Here is a 27993-nt window from a genome sequence, read left to right on the forward strand (position 1 = left end):
ATGTCCGATCGATGAAAAAAATGTTTCAATTCTCGTTTCTAAAGTAGGGGGCGCTGGCGCTTCAATATAGAAAGTATTTCCGATTTTTTCACCCAAAATTTTCGGATATTTCCGAAAATTCGTAATGATTCTAAATGTTTCTAAAATGGTGGGTGCGCATGCGCAATCGCTACACACCAGGCTTGTATGGCAATCTTCCATGTGGACACAGAGGACGTTAGCCCCCACCTTTGTGTCCATCGTGGAAGCTTCTGATTGGCTGGGGAGCGGCAGCCATATTAGGCTGTGCTAAGCTCCCATTCAAGGTAGGTTGCAGAAACAAAAAATATATTTTTAAAAATATATTTTAAAAAAATTTTTGGGGGGGAAAAATTAACGAAACATTAAGAGACAATTAGAGAATGGGCCAACAATGGTTCGAATTACATTGCTGGTTGCGCTGTGAGACAATGTCTCGGAATGCGTATCAAAAAGCGAGAACAATCCGAAATAATTCCGATATACGATTCAAAACAATTTTTTGGACATGTCTAATATCTACATTGTCTTTTTTTTCAGTTTATGAAGACCGCATGGCTCGATTTAGTTTGCAAAAGTCTTGATTAATTCTCTGCTATCATCCTTTTCCATCGATTTTTAAAATGGAGAGTATGACTACCTTTCGTAAAATCACTTTCCAAGGTCCGCGAGATTCAAAACGCTTCTTGTGTGTTCCGACTGCAGTTGATTTATCCAGCATTCAACATGCATCCTGCTGTAAAACCCACGCTGGCCTTTTCCAAAACACCCAAATTCAATTGGCAGACTCACCACGGTTAACACGACAAACACAAAACCATTAAGAGAGTACAACGGGAATTTTATTATATGAATCACTATTAAACATCTTTAAGGGAAAAATGTATGTATGGAAATAAATTCTAAAATAGCAACACTCACAAACGTCACAGGAGTTAGTTCGACTCCTTTTTTTTGTTGGTTCGTCTCCTTATTTAAAAAAACACACCACTTTTTCCCCAATGTGAACATTATTGAGGATTGTACATTGTTCGATTGAAGAAACCACGTGGGTTTGAGGCCTTTAAAATGCAAAGAATCGAAATAGACTGGAAAGAAGGAATATCTCCACCTGGGCAGGTTCAGTCTGCATGTCTGATAGGCGACGAACCCAGCTGAAAGGTTTTTATTTTTCTCCTCCTCCCGTCCTATTCTTGACTGATCTCTAAGTAAGTGTTGCTGGTTTCATACCCTCCAACATGTCATAGAAAAACTCTAGGATATGTGTGGCCAAGCAACATTAGACTGGGATTCAAAACTGACTTTTTTGGGGGGGCGGGGATAACTATAAATGTGCCATACTTTAAAAAGATTTCCACCTGAGTGGTTACTCATCTTGTTGATGGGAAGCTGTTGAGGGGAAATCATCAGACAGCTATGTGACTTTAACTGAAAGCCAAAACCAAGGTCACGACAACATCTGTTATAGAACTCCAATATGCCGATGATAACGTCGTCTGTGCACATTCAGAAGAAGACTAACAAACCATTCTAAACACCTTTGCAGAAGAATACGGGAAGCTCGGCCTCTCATTGAACATCGAGAAAACCATCAGTCACTAGCCAATCCCTTTGAAATGCCAGAAATACAACATTAGAAAATGTAGACCATTTCTGCTCCCTTGGCAGCCACCTCTCCACAAAAGTCAACATTGACACTGAAGTACAGCACCGCCTGAGCTCTGCGAGTGCAGCATTTTCCCGAATGAAGCAGAGAGTGTTTGAGGATGTTATAGAACTCCAATATGCCGTTGATAACATAGTCTGTGCACATTCAGAAGAAGATCTACAAGCCACTCTCAATACATTTGCAGAAGCATACAAGAAGCTCGGCCTATCATTAAACACCGAGAAAACCAAAGTGCTCTACCAGTAGTCACCAGCCAAACCATCTGCAATGCCAGAGATACAAATTAATGGAGTAATGTTAGGAATTGTTGACCATTTCCGCTCCACAAAAGTCAACATTGACACTGAAATACAACACCGCCTGAGCTCTGCGAGTGCAGCATTTTCCCAAATGAAGTGTTTGAGGATCGAGACATCCGCAGGGATACCAAGGTGCTTGTTTATAAAGCTATTGTTTTCCTAACCCTGTTCTACGCCTGCAAAACCTGGACTATCTTCAAACGTCACACTCAACTCCCGGAACTATTCCATCAGTGTTGCCTCTAAAAAATCCTGAAAATCTCTTGGGAAGAAAGGTGGACAAATGTCAGCGTGCTGGAAGAAGCAAAGACCACCAGCACTGGAGCGATGCTCCTGCGCCATCAACCCCGCTGGATGAGCCACATTGTCCGGATGCTCGAATACCATCTCCCAAAGCAGAGAACTCAAGAACAGAAAACAGAATGTTGGTACACAGGAAGAGAGATTGAAAGATGGGCTTAAAGCAAACCTTAAAAACTGGCATAGACACACAGAGAGAACTGGGAAGCCCTTGAGTGCTCTAACTGGAGGTCAGCTGTGACCAGCTGTGCTGTGGAATTTGAAGAGGGCGAAAGGGAGAAACGTGCCAAGAGGAAGCCAACCCTGACTGGGTCCTCGCTGTGGAAGAACATGCGGGTCAAGAATGGAGCTCCACAGTCACTTATGTATCCACTGCCAAGATGCTACACTTGGAAGGCCATCATACTGTTGCATCCCAGCCACAGGCTGGCCAGATTCTAGATGAAGATGGAGGGGATTCTGGGGATTCTGGATTTGGGATTCAAGATCAGCAGTCTGAGGCAGAAGTTAGCTCAGACATGCAGTTGCAGGATGAGCTGCTGATTCCAGGAGAAACAGATAACGGTCAAGCTGACATGAGAAATATTGAGGGAGAGACTTCAACCTTGGAAAATAATGAGGATGACGGTTTAGCTTCTGACCAGGTGCAAGATAACGAGGAGTTATCTAGAGAGGACCGTTTGTCTTGGATGGGTTCCCAGGTCCGTAGAAGTGAGCGTTTGGCGCGCAAACGTGAATCTAGCTGTGGGAAGAGGAATGCATTCCTAAGTTGTTATTAAAGCATGCTTTCACAGACTATTCTTTGTCAGTGCAATTTCATCGCTTCATCTGTGTGGCAGTTCTACCTAGCCAGCGTTCTTGGACCTTGTTCTTGGACTTTATGGACTAATTCTTCACCTTGTGGATTATCTTGGATTCTTGGATCTTGTGCTTTGGACTCTATGGACTAATTCTTTGCCTTATGGATTATTGTTCCTGCTATGCTCTTTGAACCTATGGAACTAGCCCTTTTGGATTAATAGACATTTATGTACTTTGTGAATCTCTTGGACCTATTGACTCTATCACTACAACTTTGAACTACCTTTTGATTGCTTGATTTATATTCTGCTTTGCTTAATAAAAACTTCAAAAGACTACCTGTGTGTTTGACTGGGTATCTATAGCAAGGTGAACTTAGCCTGAGGTGCGACAGTTTGCACTGACCCCCAAATAAATCCTTGCTGATACCAGTCTCCATGGCCAATCTTCAGCAACTGGAACAACAGCTGCAAGCCTTGCAAGCCAGAGTGGCAGCTCTGGCCCCAGCTACCAAGGTGCCTGTGCCTCTGATAGAACATTTCAGCTTCCCATAGTTCAATGTTCCAACCATTGTTGAACAAAAACCACTGTGATTACCGGTTTGGGGGGGGGGGGGTATCCGATCTCTAACACAAACCGCATGCAGGTCATTCCAATCCAAGCCAACCCAATGCCCACCCGCCCCTAATTCCCTCACAGGACTCTCATGCAAGTGTTTCTTTCACATACGATTCCATCACATACAACTAGGTTAACATTTGGAAATTTTGGTACCACGCAGAAGAGGCCTACAGTGTATACCCTACTTACGTCTGCAGCAAATGAACTAGGCTGATGAGAAAGGGGGGAAATGGGAGAAGGCAAGAGAAACCGGGACATTGAAACAGTGGGAAGGCAGAGGGTTAATATCCCAGATGAGCCCCGTTGGAGGGTATGATACCAGCCTTTCAACACAGCATGGGACATCGCCGAGGCTCTCGCGGCCATTCTGCCACAAGGCGCCTCGATTCACAAAACCACAAATGGGACTATATTGAGAATATGACCCTCTATTATACACCACCTCTTGTCTTTTTAGCAATACAAGGAACGTGACATTAGGAAAGCACTCACAGCAAAGCAATGGGTGGGGTTGAACGAAAATAATATAACCTTCACCCCACAAAATGGTAGAGAGCTTATATTATTTCGAAACAAGAGACAGCTAGGTGTGATCTTGATTTGGGCTTCTTTTTTTCTATGAGCAGCAAGAGTCATACAGTCATCATAAAAATTATAAAAACATTATCAACCCTACAAACAAAACGTTGCGGTCGTCCTGTACCTTGACCCAGGGCCTGTACATCTGTTAGCAAAAGAGAAGAGGTGGTTTGGGACAGTTAAACATCCTTGTTCTTTTTCACGTATACATCCCGACAAAGAAAGCACGGGCCTCAACGTATCGGTCGGAGTTTAAAATCCATCCTCCAACGGCAAAAAAGAAACATAGGAAAAAAAAGAAAAAGGAAACCCAGCTCAGATGGCAACGTCATGTCTGCTCCCAACCCCCTTTTCGGCTGGATTCTTCATACCGAGGAAGAAGAAAGGGGAAAAGAAACCCACAAGCCAGAATTCGTTTTTGTGTGCCTTATACAAAGCGGATACTTCGACAACTCCAGGGCTGGAAGGCAGCCTCAGCCTGAGAAACACCTTTTTTTTGCCTCAGACGCCTTTGCAATTTGCCGCTGACTTGGCTTATCTTCCTTTTCAGCTGCCAGCTTAGGATCTAGAAGAATGCGGGAGAAAGGGCACAGTAAGATTAAGTTTTTACTGAATGCTGTTTAATGTCACTTTTTGATGGACCCATGACACCAATGCCTTTTGATGCATACTGTTTTAACTACTGTTTTGGGGGCCGGGCTGTGGCACAGCTGGCTAGTAACCAGCTGCTATAAATCACTACTGACCGAGAGGTCATGAGTTCGAAGCCCGGGTCGGGTTAAGTCTCCGACCATTAATAGCCCCGGCTTGCTGTTGACCTATGCAGCCCCGAAAGACAGTTGCACCTGTCAATTAGGGAAATTTAGGGACGCTTTATGCAGGAGGCTAATTTACAACACCATAAAACTGCCAGCAAAACACGAGGAAAGAAATGAGGAAGTACAGCCACTACTGGACGGTGAAGCAACAGCTCCCCATGTGGCCGGAATCGTGAAGCTGGAAAAATGTTAAAAATGCCTCTGAGTCTGTCTAATGTATGTTGTTTGTCTGTTGGCATTGAATGTTTGCCATATATGTGTTCATTGTAATCCGCCCTGAGTCCCCTTCGGGGTGAGAAGGGCGGAATATAAATACTGTAAATAAATAAATAAGTAAATAAACTAAAATATTACTTGAGAGAGCGAGTGGAGTTAAGGTTCTGTGGAGAAGGACCCCAAAGGACACTCTGGCCCGTCCTCCGCCTAACTCGAAGCCTCAGTTCTGAGGTTCTGAGTTCTGAGATTCCCTTCCAAGGCCCTTAAGGCTCTTCCTCTTTCCTCCAGAGGCAATGGTCAAGATCAGGGGTCCCCAAACTTTTTAAGCGGAGGACCGATTCACAGTCCCTCAGACTATTGAGGGGCCGGACTATGATGAAATAGTCCAAAATTAGGATTGTTGTTGTTATGTGTGCCTTCAAGTCATTTCAGACTTAGGTCAACCCTAAGTCTAAAGTTTAGGACAGACACTGGGTCAATGACCATGGAGGGCCTTAGTTTGGGGACCCCTGATCTAGACGATCTCATGACCATAGGTAAGCAAAGAGACCTCCAAAGACCATCTAGATGGTCTCATAACACCATCGGCAAGGAAAGGGACCCTCAAAAGCCATCTAGATGATCTCATAAGGTCATCAGAAGACCATAGATAAGGAAAGGGACCCTCAAAGACCATCTAGATGGTTTCATAAGACCACAGGTAAGGAAAGGGACCCTCAAAAGCCATCTAGATGATCTCATAAGGCCATCAGAAGACCATAGATAAGGAAAAAGACCTCAAAGACCATCTAGATGATCTCATAAGACCATCGGCAAGGAAAGTGACCCTCAAAAGCCATCTAGATGATCTCATAAGGCCATCAGAAGACCATAAATAAGGAAAGGGACCCTCAAAGACCATCTAGATGGTTTCATAAGACCATAGGTAAGGAAAGGGATCCTCAAAGGCCATCTAGACTGTGTCATAGGACCATAGGTAAGAAAAGTGACCTCCAAAAGCCATCTAGATGTTCTCATAAGGCCGTAGCGAAGCGAAGAGACCTTCAAAGACCATCTAGACAATCTCATAAGACCATCGGTAAGGAAAGAGACCCTCAAAAGCCATCTAGATGATCTCATAAGGCCACCAGAAGACCATAGATAAGGAAAGGGACCCTCAAAGACCATCTAGATGGTTTCATAAGACCATAGGTAAGGAAAGGGGCCCCTCTAAGGCCATCTAGATGGTCTCATATGACCATAGGTAAGGAAAGAGACCTCTAAAAGCCATCTAGATGGTCTCATAAGGCCATAACTAAGCAGAAACCTTCAAAGACCATTTAGACGATCCCATAAGGCTATAAGTACGCAAAGAGACCTCCAAAGATCAGGTTGACAACCTAAGTCTAAAGTTTAGGACAGGGGCCAGGTGACCTTGGAGGACTGCATCCGGCCCACGGGCCTTAGTTTGGGGATCCCTGGTCAAGATGGTGGATTGCCAGCAGTCCGGGAACATGGTGACCATCCTGATGGCCTGTTCCATGTTACTGCTGCTGGTGGTGTCATCTACACAGTAAGAAGGCTTCCATGGCCATGCACATGAGGACTTGCATCACGGCAAGTCATGAAGGCCTCCACCACGGCCACAGTCATGAGGGCCATGGCCACATGCATGAGCACCTCTGGTGCGATCCCAAAGAGCACCACCACCATCATGATGCCCATGAGGACTTCCACCACAGCCAGTCATGAAGGCCTTCACCACGGGCACAGTCATGAGGGCCATGGCCACATGCATGAGCACCTCTGGTGTGATCCCAAAGAGCACCACCACCATCACCCCCATCATGATGCCCACGAGGACTTCCACCACAGCCAGTCATGAAGGCCTTCACCACGGGCACATGCATGAGCACCTCTGGTGTGATCCCAAAGAGCACCACCACCATCGTGATGCCCACGAGGACTTCCAGCCCATGAGGACTTCCACCATAGCCACTTGCACAAGGGCCCCCGTCATGGGCACAGCCACGACCATATGTAGGTGGGGGCCCACAGCCACCTTCATGGACATTCATTCACACGAGGACCACATTGGGGGTCCCAGCCAGGACCGGGCCTTCCTGGACAATAAGAGGTCCCCTCTCAGGAGAGAGAAGCTGGAGACAATATGGTTGTGGGCCTACACCGTTGGGGCAACACTTATGATCAGCGTGGCACCCAACTTCATCCTCTTCCTGATCCCAGTGGAGTCCAACTCCTCCCAGCACCAGGAAAAATATATATATTTTCCTGGACGTGACTTGACAACTCAAATGGAAAGAGCCAAATGGGAAGGTCCGAACCTCACATGACCCATCGTGCCCTCACTGCACTTCTTTCGATGTTTCTTCCTCAACTGGCAGTGGTTGTCTTCTGGCTTGGTGGTCTTCATCTGAAAAGCAGAGACAGAAACAGGAATAGTGACGCCCGTCTGTGTGGGGCTGGCATCGTGGGGCTCTGACTGAATGACTGACTGGAGGTTGGGGCCAGGGAGAGACGGGGGCCTCTTCCCCAGTGCCGGAGACAGGGCTGAGCCCCTGAGGCATCTGTTAGAACACAAAGGGCGGAGCTAGGGAAGGGGGCGGGGCCTCCTTCCAAGAGCACGAGACAGGGCTGAGCCTCTATACCTCTCCTGAGAGGCCTTTTTGGACTGAAGGGTGGGGCTGGGGCAGGGCCTCTTCCCAAGAGCCTGAGACAGGGCTGAGCCTCTATACCTCTCCTGAGAGGCCTTTTCAGACTAAAGGGCGGGGCTGGGGCGGGGCCTCTTCCCAAGAACGTGAGACAGGGCTGAGCCTCTATACCTCTCCTGAGAGGCCTTTTTGGACTGAAGGGCGGGGCTGGGGTGGGGGCGGGGCCTCTTCCCAAGAGCATGAGATAGGGCTGAGCCTCTATATACCTCTCCTGAGGTGCTTGTTAGATCACGGTTAGAGGTTCAGCCCCGTCAGGCACTTGGGAAGAGGCCCCGCCCCCTCCTCTAGCCCCGCCCCCTGTGTCCTGGCAGGCAACTCAGGACAGGGATAGAAGCTCAGCCCTGCCTCAGAGCTCGTAACTCCGCCCATCCCAGTCCTGGCCGCCCCTGCTGGTCAAGATGTATGGCAATTCAAGATGATTGACATACATTTGGCATGTTGTGGGAAGTTAAGACAAAGGTAAAATAGTAGCTGGGTTCGACTCTGGTGGCCATCTTACCACACGAATGTCCTTCAACATCATCAAGCAGATTAGCCGTGGAAGCGGCTGTCCCCATCCTGGGCATAGGGTTAAGGAGAAGAAAAAGGAAGAGATGGGATGTTTCAGCTGAGCTCTGGAAGCATAAAAATGTGAAGCAAGAAGGCTAACATCTGCCGATCCCCCCAAATCTTCATGAGCTCTATTTCAGGAAGAAAGAGAAAAGGCCTTTTGTTGTGGTTTTAATGTAACTAATATTGCTGGGAGCATGAAACCTGAGCAGGTCTGCTGCCAACCTGCAATCCAGCAGGAGATCTCAATCTAGATTAAAGTGAGGAAGCAGTAAGGAAAGGAAATCTATCCCTTATTACATTTTCCAAGTCTTCTGAGCGACCAAATGCATCACAATGTGATCCAGCCATTCGGGAGAGTGCTAAACTTTAGGAAACCGGTACGGTGATATAGAAGGATACACCTGATGCTTTAACAGCTGTTTTCTTTTCGACTTCCTCATCTTGGTCTTCTCTGAGAAAGCTCTGGCAAGCTCAAAGAGTTTCTTGCGTGTCGCTGAAAGAAATAAAAGGGCAGGCATTTGAAAGGAAAGAATGGGGGCATTTTAAGGAAAAGATAATAATAATAATAATAATAATAATAATAATAATAATAATAATAATAATAATAATACTGTGCAAGGAAACTGACAAAACCATTGATCATATCCTCAGCTGCTGTAAGAAAATTGCACAGACAGACTAAAAACAGAGGCACAACTATGTGGCCCAAATGATTCATTGGAACTTATGCCTCAAGTACCACCTCCCAGCAGCAAAGAACTGGTGGGATCACAAACCTGCAAAAGTATTGGAAAATGAACATGCAAAGATACTGTGGGACTTCCAAATCCAGACTGACAAAGTTCTGGAACACAACACACCAGACATCACAGTTGTGGAAAAGAAAAAGGTTTGGATCATTGATGTCGCCATCCCAGGCGACAGTCGCATTGACGAAAAACAACAGGAAAAATTCAACCGCTATCAGGACCTCAAGATTGAACTTCAAAGACTGTGGCAGAAACCAGTGCAGGTGGTCCCGGTGGTGATCGGCACACCGGGTGCCGTGCCAAAAGATCTCAGCCGGCATTTGGAAACAATGGACATTCACAAAATCACGATCTGCCAACTACAAAAGGCCACCCGACTGGGATCTGCGCGCATCATCCGAAAATACATTAGACAGTCCTAGACACTTGGGAAGGGTTCGACTTGTGATTTTGTGATACGAAATCCAGCATATCTATCTTGTTTGCTGTGTCATACAATAAAATAATAATAATAATAATAATACATCACATAGTCCTAAACACTTGGGAAGTGTTTGACTTGTGATTTTGAGATACAAAATCCAGCATAAATCTCTTGTAATAATAATAATAATAATAATAATAATAATAATAATAATAATAATAATAATAATAATATATCACGCAGTCCTAAACACTTGGGAAGTGTTCGACTTGTGATTTTGAGATACAAAATCCAGCATAAATCTCTTGTAATAATAATAATAATAATAATAATAATAATATTACATCACGCAGTCCTGAACACTTGGGAAGTGTTCAACTTGTGATTTTGAGATACAAAATCCAGCATATATCTCTCGTAATAATAATAATAATAATAATAATAATAATAATAATAATAATAATACATCACACAGTCCTAAACACTTAGGATGTGTTCGACGTGATTTTGTGATACGAAATCCAGCATATATCTCTAATAATAATAATAATAATAATAATAATAATAATACATCACGCAGTCCTAAACACTTGGGAAGTGTTCGACTTGTGATTTTAAGATGCGGAATCCAGCATATATCTCTCGTAATAATAATAATAATAATAATAATAATAATAATAATAATAATAATATTACATCACGCAGTCCTAAACACTTGGGAAGTGTTCGACTTGTGATTTTGAGATACAAAATCCAGCATAAATCTCTCGTAATAATAATAATAATAATAATAATAATAATAATAATATTACATCATGCAGTCCTAAACACTTGGGAAGTGTTCGACTTGTGATTTTGTGATACGAAATCCAGCATATAGATCTCATTTGCTGTGCCATACTATGTCTTTGTGTCACTAATATAATATTATTATTATTATTATTATTATTACTATTATTATTAATAATAATAATAATAATACATCACACAGTCCTAAACAGGAAGTGTTCGACTTGTGATTTTGTGATACGAAATCCAGCATATATCTCTTGTAATAATAATAATAATAATAATAATAATAATAATAATAATACATCACACAGTCCTAAACACTTGTGAAGTGTTTGACTTGTGATTTTGAGATACAAAATCCAGCATAAATCTCTCGTAACAATAATAATAATATTACATCACGCAGTCCTAAACACTTGGGAAGTGTTCGACTTGTGATTTTGTTATACGAAATCCAGCATATAGATCTCATTTGCTGTGCCATACTATGTCTTTGTGTCACTAAAAATAATAATATTATTATTATTATTAATAATAATAGTAATAACTTTCTTTTTCTATCCCGCCACCATCTCCCCGAAGGGACTCGGGGCAGCTCACATAGGGCCAGGCCCAAAGCAAAACATGAACAGAGTTAAAAACATAAGTAAACAATATCCACAGAACAAAATAAATAGAATAAAACAGGCTAAAGCATAATAATATGCTATGACACCATAACAACAAAATAAACTGGTAAAATCCTAAGCCCACCACAGCCCAAGAGGAAGATCCCATCAACCACAACTCACATTTTCCCATGTGTTTCAATTTGTCCCTGAATAAGGCATCTTCGGAGACAGCACCACTGGAGACGCCGGTTAAGGAGCGAACGACATCGTCTGGAAAAGCAAAACATGTCCGGGCTCTTTAGATACGTTTGGACTGCAATTCCCATTATCCTTCACCAATGATACAGTTTTACAAGGGGACCGTCACTTCGGTTATAAATCTCCCCATAGTATAATTTACTGAAATATCCATCAGGGCCTGAAGACTACCGGCTTAAAACTGAACAGGTATTATGACCTATGGTTAATAAACAAATACAATGTGAATTGAACATTATCCCCCACCGTTGTTTATGCCGACTAAGGCTGCAGTTATACCACTAAGCTGCAAAACGTGCTGACCGGAAGGTTTGAGGTTTGAATCCACTAGATGAGGTGAGCTCCCGTTGTTAGCCCCAGCTTCTGCCAATAAGCATAACAAAATAATAATAATAATACATTACACAGTCCTAAACACTTGGGAAGTGTTTGACTTGTGATTTTGAAATACGAAATCCAGCATATATCTCTCGTAATAATAATAATAATAATAATAATAATAATAATAATAATCAGAAAAATCAGAAACTCCTCAAAGCACAGCAGACAAAAAACCAGTACAAGAAAACCGCACTACAAACTAGAGCTGACAGCTGGCACAACAAAACATTGCATGGAAAGTTTCTTGACAAAATTGAAGGAAAAGCTGATAAGGAGAAGACCTGGCTCTGGCTCACGAATGGGACCCTGAAGAAGGAGACAGAAGGCCTGATCCTTGCAGCCCAGGAGCAAGACATCAGGACAAAGGCCATTCAGGCCAAGATCGAAAAATCAGCTGATGACCCAAAATGCAGACTCTGCAAGGAAACCGACAAAACCATTGATCATATCCTCAGCTGCTGTAAGAAAATTGCACAGACAGACTACAAACAGAGGCACAACTATGTGGCCTAAATGACTCATTGGAACTTATGCCTCAAGTACCAGCTCCCAGCAGCAAAGAACTGGTGGGATCACAAACCTGCAAAAGTATTGGAAAATGAACACGCAAAGATACTGTGGGACTTCCAAATCCAGACTGACAAAGTTCTGGAACACAACACACCAGACATCACAGTTGTGGAAAAGAAAAAGGTTTGGATCATTGATGTTGCCATCCCAGGTGACAGTCGCATTGACGAAAAACAACAGGAAAAACTCAGCCGCTATCAGGACCTCAAGATTGAACTTCAAAGACTCTGGCAGAAACCAGTGCAGGTGGTCCCGGTGGTGATGGGCACATTGGGTGCCGTGCCAAAAGATCTCAGCCAGCATTTGGAAACAACAGACATTGACAAAATCACAATCTGCCAACTGCAAAAGGCCACCCGACTGGGATCTGCACACATCATCCAAAAATACATCACACAGTCCTAGACACTTGGGAAGTGTTCGACTTGTGATTTTGTGAAATGAAATCCAGCATATCTATCTTGTTTGCTGTGTCATAATAAAATAATAATAATAACATTACATCCCACAGTCCTAACAAAGCACTGTGACTCCTACTGGGGAATGTAGAGAAGTTGTAGTTCACCTACACCCAGAACACTATGAACCCAAACAATGATGGGTCTGGACCAAACTTGCCATGCATACCAGATATGCCCAGATTTGAATACTGGTGAATTTTGAGGGGAATTTGCCTGGACATTTGGGAGTAGAAGGTACTGGGATTTATAGTTCACCTGCAATGAATGAGCACTCCGAACCCCTCTGATGATGGACCAGAACCAAACTTCGCAGACAGGGTCCCCATAACCAAAAGAGCATATTGGACAAGTTTGGGCGAAAGGAAGTTATAGTTCACCTGCAACCAGAGAAACAGTGGCTCCCACCAACAATGGACCGGGACCAAACTTTGCACAGAGAAGCCTCATGACCAACTGAACATACTACAGGGGTTTGTGGCAATGGACCTTGATTTGGGAACTGTAGTTCACCTGCATCCAAAGACCACTGAACCCAGCCAACGATGAATCTGGATCAAACTTGGCACACAGACTCAACATAGCCTGCTGTGGATACCGACAGATGTTTCGGGACAATTTCCCCTGGAATCTGGGAGTTGTAGTAGTTCAGATAAGCAAACACTCTAAAGGTTCCAAACATAAAAAGAGATGTGACATGTAAAGGCCACAGAAATAGTCAGGCCTCTCTGAGTATAGAGCTGCCTTCTTTCTATGTGAAAAAGATAAGCAAACACTCTAAAGGTTCAAAACATAAAATGTGCTATGTAATTTAGAGCATCATGTACAAACATTATAACCTGAGAGTTAACAACAATAATCTATATATATAAAAGAGTGATGGCATCATGGCGACCCACAAAACAACAAAACTACAGGCCCTCCAACCTCGAAATTTGACAACACAACCCATCATCCACGCCTCTAGGTTGATACAACAAAAAGAAAAGAAAAATAAAGTCCTAATTAGAGAGAGAGGAATAATTGCTTTTATCCAATTGCTGCCAGTTAGAAGGCTAAGCTCCTCCAACTTGGTCTCCTAGCAACCCAATAAAAAATAATAAAAAACACTAAAAAAATTAATACAATAAAATACTATAATAACAGAAAATAACTAAAAATAATACAAGAAAATAATAAAATATAATAAATAAAAATATAACTTACAATAAAATTAATTAAAAAATGCAAATAAAATCAAATAAAAATTACACAACAATTTTTAACCAATACCACCACCACTTTGCCACAGCAACGCGTGGCCGGGCACAGCTAGTGAAAATAATAAGTACAGTCAACTGTTGTAATTCACAGTAGTATCTTCCAGACTGTAATGTTTAAAGGAAACTGTAGTTTACAGTATTTGCTTATCTTTTTCACATAGAAAGAAGATAGCTCTATACTCAGAGAGGCCTGACTATTTCTGTGGCCTTTACATGTCACATCTCTTTTTAAACTTTGAATACTGGCAGGGTTTGGGGAGGATTGAATCACGATTCTGGGAATTGTAGTTCACCCATTGCAAACTGAGAATACCTAACAATCAGAGACAAATAATGTCTTTATCAAATAACCCGGGCATTGCCGGGTTCCCAAGCTAGTAATAATCTAAATGTGGAAGAGCCTCTTAGGCCGCCCACGAAAGGTGTTTCAAAGACTCTCCATGTTTAGTCCCTGCGGCTCTCCCGAGGAAGCCTCGCCGCTCTGACATCAGGCCCGGCCCCTTCTGCGGTTTTAATGTCGGGATATCAAACGAGAGCGACTCTAATTCCCTCTTCTGAGGCTGCTGCTCGGCTCAGCAGCAAAGGTTAAGCAGGATTATGGGCTCATTCCGCCAGGAAGGCAATATCCCCTTCGTTCAAAGGCTAAAAGGGAAAGAGGAGTTTGCATCTGCGGCCGCTTGCAATTCGGCCTCCGCTAGGGAGGAAAGAGCAGCTCCATTTTAGCTTTTATACCATAGAAACATAGAGGTAAATTTCAGGCAAAAATGGGCACGACCAAAAACAAAGATGGCAAGGACCTAACAGAAGTTGAAAAGATCAAGAAAAGGTGGCGAGACTATACAGAAGATCTGTATAGGAAGGATAATAATATAGAGGATAGCTTTGACGGTGTGGTGAGTGAATTAGAACCAGACATTCTGAAAAGTGAGGTTGAATGGGCCTTAAGAAGCATTGCTAACAACAAGGCAGCAGGAGATGATGGGATCCCAGCTGAAGAGACCAAGAGAAGGTGGCGAGACTATACAGAAGATCTGTATAGGAAGGATACTAATGTAGAGGATAGCTTTGACGGTGTGGTGAGTGAATTAGAACCAGACATCCTGAGGAGTGAGGTTGAATGGGCCTTAAGAAGCATTGCTAACAACAAGGCAGCAGGAGATGATGGGATCCCAGCTGAAGAGATCAAGAGAAGGTGGCGAGACTATGCAGAAGATCTGTATAGGAAGGATACTAATGTAAAGGATAGCTTTGACGGTGTGGTGAGTGAATTAGAACCAGACATCCTGAGGAGTGAGGTTGAATGGGCCTTAAGAAGCATTGCTAACAAGGCAGCAGGAGACAACGGGATCCCAGCTGAGTTGTTTAAAATCTTGGAAGATGATGCTGCCAAGGTGATGCATGCCATATGCCAGCAAATACGGAAAACAACAAGAATGGCTATGTCATTGGCTATGTTCTATATCTGTATTTTTGCTGGCATGGAAGTTCGGCATGACCCTGTAAAGAAGTGTGTTTTTATTTTGATTTATAGATGTCATGTTTAATTTTGTTTTAAAAGTCATGTTTAACTATGTTTATAAGGGTAAGTATTAGTTACTATTGCAAGGGGGATGGTAACCAGCTCAGCATTCTGAGGCAGGTTGCCATAGTAATGAGGGTGGAGCCAACCGCCGTTTGAAGGAAAAGGAGGGAATGTTTTAAAAAACAGTTAGTCTGTGATTTTAGTCACAGGGAAGACACTGGTTCCAAGTTAGGGAAACCAGGGAAGCTCAGACCTCAGAGCTCAGAAAAAGAAATTCCCCTCTGCCTGAGATCTCTACAACTGGTGGCAGTGGTTATAATTATATATAATATAATAATTAATCAAAAGATCCCTTCTGCCACATCTCCACAGACTCTTAGGAAGACAAGCAGCAGGGACTCCCAACATCTGAGTTAGAAAAACGACTTACCAGATATTACAGAGGAGAAACAGACATCACTGCTGACAGCCACACTGTTCATCTTGGATTTCTTTGACTCGTACCTCAAGCGATCTTGACGGGAACAAAGAACACACACATACAAACGTGAGAAATTTATGAGCCGAAATTTATCAGCATCGGCTCCTAGCAAAAAGAAATAAGGCCTAGAGGAAAGTAGTCCGGAGTAAAAACAAACAATAAACAGTAATAGTACCATCCCGATGATCTAACCGGGTCAGGAAACTATGTTTTCTGTCATAGATCCTTGAGAGAAAAAATGAATTGTGGGCTAACTAACATGTCCTATTGATTTCCCCTGTCTCTGGCAACCTCTGGGTTTCTGTGAGTCTTCTGGGCTGTATGGCCAAGTTCCAACATAGGATTCCCCCAGGCAAGAAGCAGCCAGACTTTGAAGCTGCAAGTACATCTAATGCTAATCACAGTGACTAATTGCAAACGCTGAGATTTGTCTCCAACAGATAAAGAGTTCTTTCTCCCATCCTGGACATTATTCCCGATATATAAAAACCCCACTTGTCTAGTTTCCAACAGACCTCACAACAACAACAACAACAGCAACAAGAGCACTTTATTACCCACCCCTTCTTGCAGCTCGAGGCTGGGTACAACAGGGTTAAAACAGTGATAAAAACACTTAAGGTATACAATGTGGGGTTAATGTAGTTTGACACTACAGTAGAGTCTCACTTATCCAACATAAACAGGCTGGCAGAACGTTGGATAAGCGAATACGTTGGATAATAAGGAGACATTAAGGAAAAGCCTATTAAACATCAAATTAAGTTATGATTTTACAAATTAAGCACCAAAACATCATGTTATACAACAAATTTGACAGAAAAAGTAGTTCAATACGCAGTAATGCTATGTAGTAATTACTGTATTTACGAATTTAGCACCAAAATATCACGATATATTGAAAACATTGACCACAAAAATGCGTTAGATAATCCAGAACATTGGATAAGTGAGTGTTGGATAAGTGAGACTCTATTGTACTTTTAACTGCCACGGCTCAATGCTATGGTACCTTATATACTCGAGTATAAGCTGACCCGAATATAAGCCGAGGCACCTAATTTTACCACAAAAAAACCTGGGAAAACATTGACTCCAGTATAAGCAGATGGTGGTAAATTTCAGAAATAAAAATAGATACCAAAAATTACATTAATTGAGGCATCAGTAGGTTAAATATTTTTGAATATTTACATAAAGCTCAAATTTAAGATAAGACTGTCCAACTCTGATCAAATCATTACTCTCATCTTCTTCAATGTAAATGTGCTTATGTATCCTTTTAATAATAATAGAGTAAAATAATACCTGTAATTATAATAATAATAAAGATTGAACTTCAAAGACTCTGGCAGAAACCAGTGCAGGTGGTCCCGGTGGTGATGGGCACACTGGGTGCCGTGCCAAAAGATCTCAGCCGGCATTTGGAAACAATAGACATTGAAAAATTACGATCTGCCAACTGCAAAAGGCCACCCTGCTGGGATCTGTGCGCATCATCCGAAAATACATCACACAGTCCTAGACACTTGGGAAGTGTTCGACTTGTGATTTTTTAATACGAAATCCAGCATATCTATTTTGTTTGCTGTGTCATAATAAAATAATAATAATAATAATAATAATAATAATAATAATAATAATAATAATACAGGAAAATAATACAAGTAATAATAAATAAAGTAAATAAATGCAATAATAATAATATCAGAGTGAAATAATAAATAGATTAATAATAATAATAAAAATAGAGTAAAATAAATGTAATAGTAGCAACAATAATAAGAGAAAAATAATAAATGTAATAGGGTTGTTGTATGTCTTTCTGGCTGTGTGGCCATGTTCCAGAAGTATTCTCTCCTGACGTTTCTCCCACATCTATGGCAGACATCCTCAGAGAACATGGCCACACAGCCCGAAAGACATACAACAATCCTGTGATCCCAGCCATGAAAGCCTTCGACAACACAATAAATGTAATAATACCAATAATAATAGAGAAAAATAATAAATGTACCATATGGTAATTTATTGCCAGTATTGTGCTATGCTAATAATATAATACTGTATGTAAATTTAATTTGTAAGCCACTCTGAGTCCCCTTCAGGATGAGAAGGGTGGGATATAAATGTATTAAATAAATTAATAAATATAACCTGAACATCAGGAAGAACTGCCTCACAGTGAGGGCTGTTCAGCAGTGGAACTCTCCTTCTTTGGAGGCTTTTAAACAGAGACTGGATGGCCATCTGTCGGGGGTGCTTTGAATGCAATTTCCTGCTTCTTGGCAGGGGGTTGGACTGGATGGCCCATGAGGTCTCTTCCAACTCTACTATTCTATGATTCTATAAATAAATATTCTTGAGTATAAGCTGACCCAAATATAAGCCAACCAGGACCCTCACCCGAGTATAAGCCAAGGGGGGCTTTTTCAGTCTTAAAAAATGAAAAACTAGGCTTATACTTGAGTATATACAGTATATCCTGGGAGCTGTAGTTTGGCGAGGCATCAACACTAAAGACCTGGTAAAGCTCCCAGTAGGTAGGTCCAGATAGGCTTCAAACTACAATTTGCACTGTATTAAGATAGAACCTTGCCTCGTTGCCTGCCTTCAAATTGTTTCTGGCTTATGGCGACTGTATCATAGGTTTTACTGAGGCTGAGAGTATGTGACTGTAAAGAACTCAGGCAGGGGGGATTCCTTTTTAATCCCACCGCTGCCACCAAATTGTGGAGATCTCAGGGAGAGGGGAATCTTTTTTCCCTTTCTTCTTCTTATTCACTTTAGATGTTAGCGTAACTTAGTTTAGAATATATGTGACAGAGGCTTGGATGTTGGAGAACACTAAAAAGTTTATTCAGGCACAGAGCTTAGTGGTTACAATGTTGCTTCTCAGAGTTACACTTTCTTCAACAGTTGCAAATATAACCTATGATGAATCCACTTTCAAAATACTTTCTCCTTTCCTTGAGCAGTCTAAACCTTTTTCTTTTCTTACAACCAAAGCTATCAACTGATTACTTTGTATCTAACTGGGATTGCTTCCCCTTACCACTCAGACTCTACAAATAAACCCAAACAAGTCACTTAACTTGCTTAATATGACACAACTAGAGATCTGAGCTTCCCTGGTTTCCCTAACCTGGAACCAGTGTCTTCCCTGTGACTCAAATCACAGACTAAACTGTTTTTAAAACATTCCCTCCTTTTCCTCCAAACGGCGGTTGGCTCCGCCCTCGTTACTATGGCAACCTGCCTCAGAATGCTGAGCTGGCTACCATCCCCCACGCACTGGTAACTAATACTTACCCTTTTAAACATAGTTAAACATGACTTTTAAAACAAAATTAAACATGACATCTATAACTCAAAATAAAAACACACTTCTTTACAGTGACTTTTGATGACCAAGCAGGGATTCAAACCCAGAGTCATAGCCCAACACTGAGACCATTATGCCAACTGGCACAACTGTAGTGTCCCCTTATTACAGAAATCTTAATAGGGGTCCCAAAGAAAAGGGACAATGGAAGATTCTGAAATTACCTCTTTCGAGGGCCAGGAGAAAATCCCGGTTCCGTTGAAGCTCCTTCATGAATTCCTCATTCTGGAGGAAGAGCGCAATCCGCTCGTCTTCGAGATACTGCTTCCATTTCCTCTCCTGGTCCAAAGCGCCTTGGCTCCGCTGACTTCCGGGGCTTTTGGTGGTTTGATGGCCACCCTGGGAACTCTGGAGAAGGCATTTGGGAATGAAGGTAAAGCTGGGCACTAGGCATGGCAAACAGAAGCCGTCATTTCACACACGAACGTTGCGTATATACACTAGTGGTATTGTTTGAGCACACAAGCCAACTTCATGAGCCATGGTTTGAAATTGGGAAAAAGAAGTGCAACATTAGCCACATGTTGTCAACCTGGAACCATCTGGAGATGCCAAAAGAGAAGGCAATGTTTCCCACATCCTCCCGGAAGCGTTGCTGAGAAAAGCGGTCAACTTTACAAGGTTATTCACACCATTGTTTCTCAAATGGTCAAAATAAAACTCTGATTCCCACCTGCACTTTGTCCATCTGTTGGGGTAAGATGCGAAGGAAGTCATCGGGAAGGTTGCCTAACAACGGCGGGTTCCAGTTCCGGTACCGGCGTTGTGCTGGAGGCCCACTTGAACTCTGGATATCAATCCTGCATGGTCAAAGAAATGGGAAAAGCAGATCAACATTGAGACAAAGCTTGACAATCCGGTTGTCTTCAATGACTCTATTTGCTAGAGACAGCAGTCTTTGTTGCTGTAGTTCTGAAGAAAATGTATTTTTTATTATTATTAACCAATATTATTTTGCAAAGGTTGAATGTGTTTATATTATTTTGGTTGCCAAATCCAATTGATGTTTAAATAGTGGAGACTACTTGATATGTTTTGACTTTAGTTCACATTTAAGCCTTGATCATTACAGTTTCCTTTAAACATTACAGTCTGGAAGATACTACTGTGGATTATAACAGTTGACTGTACTTATTATTTTCATTATTGTTAACTCTCAGGTAATATTGTATGTATATGGTACTCTAAATTACATAGTGCAACTTATGTTTTGAAACTTTATAGTATTCGCTTATCCTTATTACATAGAAGGAAGATAGCTCTATACTCAGAGAGGCCTGACTATTTCTGTGGCCTTTGCAAGATGCTCTAATATACACATCTCTTTTTATGTTTTGAACCTTTATAGTGTTTGCTTATCTCTTCGACATTGTCTTCTTTTTAATGCCAAGATATATTGAAACAGAGATGTGTTCACATTTTCTTATACTTACGGCAAAAATCAATAAAATAACACTTCTGCACTACACAACTATTACTCTGTATTGTTGAAGGCTTTCATGGCTGGAATCACTGGGTTGCTGTGAGTTTTCCTGGCTGTGTGGCCATGTTCCAGAAACATTCCCTCCTGATGTTTTACCCACATCTATGGCAGGCATCCCCAGAGGTTGGGAGGTCTGTTGGAAACTAGGAAAGTAGGGTTGATATCTTCCAAATGACTTCACTGATTGCTTTGCAATGTGGGCACGACATAGCGCTGCCACCAGTTGTGGTGATCTCAGGCAGAGGGGAATTTCTTTTTTTTTTTATCTTGTTCTTATTCACTTTAGATGGTAGCGTTACTTAGTTTAAAATATGAGTGACAGAGGCTTGGATGTTGAAAGAAAATTAATAAGTTTATTTCAGGCACAGAGCTTAGTGGTTACAGTAACTTCTTTAAAGGCACTTAGATATTAGTTGCAAAACTATCAACTGATCACTTCGGATCCAACTGGGATTGCTTCCCCTTACTACTCAAACTCTACAAATAAACCTAAACAAGTTCCTTTACTTGCTTAATTTGACACAACTAGAGATCTGAGTTTCCCTGGTATCCCTAACCTGGAACCAGTGTCTTCCCTGTGACTAAAATCACAGACTAAACTGTTTTTAAAACATTCCCTCCTTTTCCTCCAAACGGCGGTTGGCTCCGCCCTCGTTACTATGGTAACCTGCCTCAGAATGCTGAGCTGGTTACCATCCCCCACGCAATAGTAACTAATACTTACCCTTATAAACATAGTTAAACATGACTTTTAAAACGAAATTAAACATGACATCCATAAATCAAAATGAAAACACACTTCTTTACACCAACAGACCTCACAACCTCTGAGGATGCCTGCCATAAATGTGTGCGAAACGTCAGGAGAGAATGCTTCTGGAACATGCCCAGACAGCCCGGAAAACAGCAACCCAACTATTACTCTAAAATATTTTTTAAATTTAAAATATCTTAGAAGATGCTCTTCCTCTGGAATTCCGACATCCAATGTCCGGGTTGGAATAGAAGCCTACAAAATACATTTCCAAAGCCCAGCTCGTCAAACGTACCTGGGGGGCGGCGTTGGTGGGGCCTGCGGGTACTTCCTGTCGAAGATGTGCATGTCATAGGAAGGGGGAGAGTAAACCGGAGGAGGCTCTTCATCTGAACTGTCGGGTTCCAGAGTCCGTTCCAAAATCTGAGACACAGAAGTTTGTCCTAAGTTGACTTGAAGTCACACAACAACAAATACATGCAGAAGCCCGAAACCAGGGCCAGGCTTTAGCACAGCAGGTTAACACACCAGCTGCAGTAATTCTTATCAATTGAAAGATTGACAGTTTGAAGCCCGGGTCAGGGTGAGCTCCTGGCCTTTTAGCCCAGCTTCTGCCTACCTCACAGTTCGAAAGCCAAATGTGAGTAGATAAATATGTACCGCTTACAAGAGGGGAGGTATTAAGTCACCCATAAGGAAATGTCAGAAAAATGTAAATACAGTAAACTAATAAATGTAATAATAATAATAATAATAATAAATACAATAAACTAATAAATGTAATAATAAATGGAGTAAAATAATAAATTTATTTATTTATTTATTTACAGCATTTATATTCCGCCCTTCTCACCCCGAAGGGGACTCAGGGCGGATCACATTACACATATAGGCAAACATTCAATGCCTTTTAACATAGAACAAAGACAAGACAAACATAGGCTCCGAGCGGGGCTCGAACTCATGACCTCCTGGTCAGAGTGATTCATTGCAGTTAATTGCACTGGCTTGCTCTCCCGCCTGCGCCACAGCCCGGATAATAACAATAATAATATCATTGAAATAATAAATGTATTAATAATAATAATAAATAGAGTAAAATAAATGTAATGGTAACAATAATAATAGCGTAAAATAATAAATGTAATACTAACAATCATAATAGAGAAAAATAATACCCTATATACTCGAGTATAAACCGACCCGAATATAAGCCGAGGGAGGCTTTTTCAGTCCTAAAAAAGGGCCGGAAAACCCGGTTTATACTTGAGTATATATGGTAATTTTATCAATATCTATTTTATTTTTGAAATTTACCACTAGCTGCTGCATTTCCCACCCTTGTGTTATACCCCAACCACCTTTGGGTTCTGAACCTGACTCAGAAATGAACTTTGACCAGGATGAAGCTTATTCTGACCTTTTGCCCAGTTCTCCGAACTCCTTTCAATTACAGACCCCAGCTGTGGATAGCTCCGATGCTTCCTTAATTGGGAGAGATACTGAAAACATGACTCCCGTGGTAGAATTAGATGTCCTGAGTTCCCCAGGGAATGTATCCTTTAACAGAAGGGAGTTTTTGCATCGCCAGAGATCAGAAAAACAGGAGCTTCGAAGGAGTCAACGTTTGGCATCTAGAGGGGATACTGGATAGGAGATTCCCTTGGGAACCTTTGGGGAGTTGGTTTCCCTTTGCTGTGATTAGATCTAAGTTCCATAAAAGTGTCTTACTCTGTGAACAATTTGTGGTGTCAACGTAGTGACTTCCGAGAACACTTCACCGATTCCAGTTCCCTGATTTCACCAAGCCAAGTCTCCTGTTCCTGGCGGCCAAGCCGAGCCACGACTCCCGATTTAATCCGGAGTAAATTCACGTCCTTGCCTTGTTTCTGAATCCAGATTGCTTTTAGCTTCGTCTTCTGCCTGCCTTGATATCAAAGACTTCCTAGTGACTTTGGACCTTGTTATTCACTCCTGCTTTCTTGTTGTTTCCCTGCTCAAGAACTTCCCAACAGTTTTGAGCGTGTTTCGGTTTCTGGACTTTGGACAATAATATTGGACCTTTCTCTTCAACTCTTTGGACTAATTCATACCATATCATAAAGGACTATTGCTCACTCATCCTTTCCACTTATTCCTTCCTGAATTTATAATTGTTTCAATAAAGATATTAAATGATTGCTAGCTGTGCCCAGCCACGCGTTGCTGTGGTGAAGTATGTGACGCCTTCTTCACAGCTGTGTAAAATGCACACTGAAATGGATTATATGGCAGTGTGGAGTCAAGATAATCCAGTTCAATGCAGATAATATAAGATTATAAATGGGTTATATAGCTGTGTGGAAGGGCCTTGAGTCTACACTGCCATATAATCCAGTGCAAATTAGATAATCTGTGGAAGAGGCCGCAGCCTAAGTCTGCCTGTCCCCTGGGCTGAGTTGGTTGCTAGGAGACCAAGTGGGCAGAGATTAGTCCTCTAACTGGCAGCAATTGGATAAAAACAATTATTCCTTTCCTTCTAATTAGGACTTTATTTTTCTTTTCTTTTTGTTGTATCAACCTAGTGGTGTGGATGATGGGTTGTGTTGTCAAATTTTGAGGTTGGGGGGCCTGTAGTTTTGTTGTTTTGTTGGTCGCCGTGATGCCATCACTCATTTATATATATAGATTGGTCTCTGTTTGGTTTCCAGTGCTCATGCTGCCTTGGGGCGCAACACCTCGTCTTATACTTGAGTCAATAAGTTTTCCCAGTTTTTGTGGTAAAATTAGGTGCCTCGGCTTGCATTCGGGTCGGCTTATACTCGAGTATATACGGTATTTTGCATACAGCTTGCATATTTTCAATAACTGTGTGTATGAAACAACAGTGCCCCCACCCTCCCCGCATCCAACACAATTTTTCCCCCCAGCTCCAAGCAGGCCACAAAATTAGTTTTCCAAAGTCGCTTCCCAAATGCAAGGCTGGGCAGACGACCAACAACTTGCCCTTAAGTCACCCGAGATGGGACGCCTTCTGCAACTCCTGCCAGAGCCGGCCATATTTAGAGCCTTGCAGCCCCCATAGTGTGTGTGTGTGTGTGGGGGGGGGGGGGGGATCCCTGCTACCATGTTGTCAAGAGTGCTTTCAAACCCATAAATAGAAGGCAAACATCACAGAATGCAAAACCGCTTTGCAGTTGTTCCTTTCCCGGAGGATGATATTATCCAATATTCTGCCAGGGTGTTTAGGTTGGATAAGTGAGACTCTACTGTATATTTATAATCTTATATTATCTGCTTAGAACTGGATTATATGAGGCCCCTTCTATACAGCTGTACAAAATGCACACTGAAGTGGATTATAGGGCAGTGTGGAGTCAAGATAATCCAGTTCAAAGCAGATAATATAAGATTATAAATGGGTAATATAGCTGTGTGGAAGAGCCTTGAGTCTACACTGCCATATAATCCAGTTAAAATCAGATAATCTGTACCTTATAGGCAGTGTGGAAGAGGCCTGAGGCCTAACTGTGCCTGTCCCCTGGGCTGAGTAGGCTGCTAGGAGACCAAGTGGGCAGAGTTTAGCCTTGTAACTGGCAGCAATGGGAAAATTAAGACTTTATTTTTCTTCTTTTTTTTGTTGTCTAAACACAGCGGGGATGACCATGTCTTTTATGGCAGAGTTTCGTGGGTTTTGGGTGTTTAGTTTCGTTGTTTACTTTAAGGCAGAAATGGTCAGAACATATACACAGTAGAGTCTCACTTATCCAACGTTCTGGATTATCCAATGCATTTTTGTAGTCAATGTTTTCAAAACATCATGATATTTTGGTGCTAAATTCGTAAATAAAGTAATTACTACATAGCATTACTGCGTATCGAACAACTTTTTCTGTCAAATTTGTTGTATAACATGATGTTTTGGTGCTTAATTTGTAAAATCATAACCTAATTTGATGTTTAATAGGCTTTTTCTTAAACCCTCCTTATTATCCAACATATTTGCTTATCCAACGTTCTGCTGGCCCGTTTATGTTGGATAAGTGAGACTCTACTGTATATATATATATATATATATATATATATATATATATATATATATACTAGCTGTGCCCGGCCACGCGTTGCTGTGGCTGATGGGAATCCTTTGTTGGCCAGGTGGAATAGCAGTGAATAGCTTTGCAGTCTCAAAGTCTGGAGTAGCTGGAGCTTTTTGTTGTATGCATGTAGAGGCATGGATGAGGGGTTGTGCTGCTAAGTTTAGTGTTTCTGGGATGTGTAGTTTTGTTGATTTGTCCTAGGCCGAAACATTACTACCCTTTTATATATATACTAGCTGTGCCCGGCCACGCGTTGCTGTGGCAAGGTGGTGGTGGTATTGGTTAAAAATTGTTGCGTAATTTTTATTTGATGTTATTTGCAATTTTTTATTAATTTTATTGTAAGTTATATTTTTATTTATTATATTTTATTATTTTCTTGTATTATTTTTAGTTATTTTCTGTTATTATAGTATTTTATTGTACTAATTTTTTTAGTGTTTTTAATTATTTTTTAGTGTTTATTATTATTTTTTATTGGGTTGCTAGGAGACCAAGTTGGAGGAGCTTAGCCTTCTAACTGGCAGCAATTGGATAAAAGCAATTATTACTCTCCCTCTAATTAGGACTTTATTTTTCTTTTCTTTTTGTTGTATCAACCTAGAGGCATGGATGATGGGTTGTGTTGTCAAATTTCGAAGTTGGGGGGCCTGTAGTTTTGTTGTTTTGTCGGTCGCCGTGATGCCATCACTCTTTTATATATATAGATAGATACACACACACATACACATACAGTAGAGTCTCACCCTTCTAACTGGCAGTAATGGGGAAAAAACAGTTATTCCTCTCCCTCTAATGAGGACTTTATTTTTCTTGTTTTTTTGATGTAAAAACACAGACCGCATGACTATGTCTTTTGTGGCCAAATTTGGTGTTATTTCCTCCAGTAGTTTTGTTGTTTAAGTTAAGGGAAAAACAGTCAGAATATATATATAGAAAGGGAGTTGATGTATTATAGCACAATATCATGTCATAACCTAACATAACATGACATGATAACATCTTTAGCAAGTGCACCTCATCCTCTCCATCCAGGCAGGAAAGCAATTGCCTGAAGGACCCTTCAAGCCACTCATTTGGAACTGGAAGTGGGGAAAAGCTTCCTTCCTTCAAGCTCTCTTCCCTTCTACAGAAGAATAAATGAGTAGCGAAAGGACCAATTGCTGGAAGATCTTGGAACCTGGCAAATTCTCCATGGGGTCACGTCTTTAAAACTGGATCAAGGGCCTAAGAAGCTTCAGAGCACTTAAGGAGCATTAATTAGTTAACCCAAACCCACTGACCTGCTTTTCTGAATATTAAATCCGATATAACGGAGTTACAGGCAAGGAAATAGATGGTGTATACAGAGTCCATACTTCTTCCAATAAAATTGTTTCTGAGTGTGTTTGTGCCTATCTATACACATAATAAAAATGAAAATATATATGCATGAGTGTGGCTGGGGTGCCACTTCCACTGATAGGCTCTAATAATAATAATAATAATAATAATAATAATAATAATAATAATTATTATTATTATTATTATTGAAAGATATGAAGCCGGAATCATCCAGTACAGACAAAATCAACTATTTCAATCAGACCAAAGACGGTTCTACCAGAGCCTGAACAAAACAACAGACACAGTAACCATAAAGCCAGAGAAAACTGCAACAACGAAGTTCTGGAAAGAGCTTTGGGAAAATAATAAGAACTACAACAAAAACGCTGGGTGGATAAAGGAGTTTGAAGGAAAATTCTCACAGAACAAAATGGAACAGATGGAAATAACAACTGAAATGATCAGCAAACGAGTGCAAAAAGTCAAGAACTGGACATCGCCTGGTAGTGATCAACTTCATGGATTTTGGCTCAAACATCTGATTAGTTTACATGGAAAAATGGCCCAACAATTCAATGAGATGCTGCAGAAAGGAAGTATCAGTGAATGGCTAACAACTGGAAGAACTTACCTGATACAAAAGGATCCAGCAAAAGGAGCAGCACCAGGAAACTACAGGCCAATAACGTGTCTGCCCATTATGTTTAAACTACTGACTGGCATCATAGCTGATAGAATTCAAGACTATCTTGAAGAAAAAAACATCTTGCCAGATGAACAGAAAGGCAACAAACGGAAAAGCAGGGGCACAAAAGACCACTTAATGATTGACAAAATGATTCTGGAGAACTGTAAAAGCCGAAAAGCTAATCTT

General features: G+C 41.5%; 1 protein-coding gene and 1 long non-coding RNA gene across 7 annotated transcripts in view; one reads left to right on the forward strand and one right to left on the reverse strand.

Annotated features, from left to right (window-relative positions):
* Nucleotides 1–838: 838 nt before the first annotated feature.
* cuedc1 (CUE domain containing 1) overlaps nucleotides 839–27993 on the reverse strand; it is a 74385-nt gene continuing 47230 nt past the window's right edge. For 5 of the 6 annotated variants that reach the window (XM_062960159.1, XM_062960158.1, XM_062960156.1 and 2 more), the window contains 9 exons: nucleotides 22010–22137; nucleotides 20151–20277; nucleotides 19642–19825; nucleotides 16042–16125; nucleotides 11341–11430; nucleotides 8984–9077; nucleotides 8532–8590; nucleotides 7646–7734; nucleotides 839–4852 (listed from right to left, as the gene is read on the reverse strand). In XM_062960159.1, the coding sequence (XP_062816229.1) occupies nucleotides 7667–7734; nucleotides 8532–8590; nucleotides 8984–9077; nucleotides 11341–11430; nucleotides 16042–16125; nucleotides 19642–19825; nucleotides 20151–20277; nucleotides 22010–22137 (834 nt within the window). In that variant the 3' untranslated portion in view covers nucleotides 839–4852; nucleotides 7646–7666. The remainder of the gene's footprint in view (nucleotides 4853–7645; nucleotides 7735–8531; nucleotides 8591–8983; nucleotides 9078–11340; nucleotides 11431–16041; nucleotides 16126–19641; nucleotides 19826–20150; nucleotides 20278–22009; nucleotides 22138–27993) is intronic. The other variant, XM_062960160.1, reaches the window with a different exon arrangement.
* Nucleotides 18830–27993, forward strand: part of LOC134293218 (uncharacterized) — a 171062-nt gene continuing 161898 nt past the window's right edge. The window contains exon 1 of the long non-coding RNA XR_010000238.1: nucleotides 18830–19226. This is a non-coding gene — a long non-coding RNA (uncharacterized LOC134293218). The remainder of the gene's footprint in view (nucleotides 19227–27993) is intronic.

This window comes from Anolis carolinensis, unplaced genomic scaffold (assembly GCF_035594765.1).
Source record: "Anolis carolinensis isolate JA03-04 unplaced genomic scaffold, rAnoCar3.1.pri scaffold_7, whole genome shotgun sequence".
NCBI classification, from domain to species: domain Eukaryota; kingdom Metazoa; phylum Chordata; class Lepidosauria; order Squamata; family Dactyloidae; genus Anolis; species Anolis carolinensis.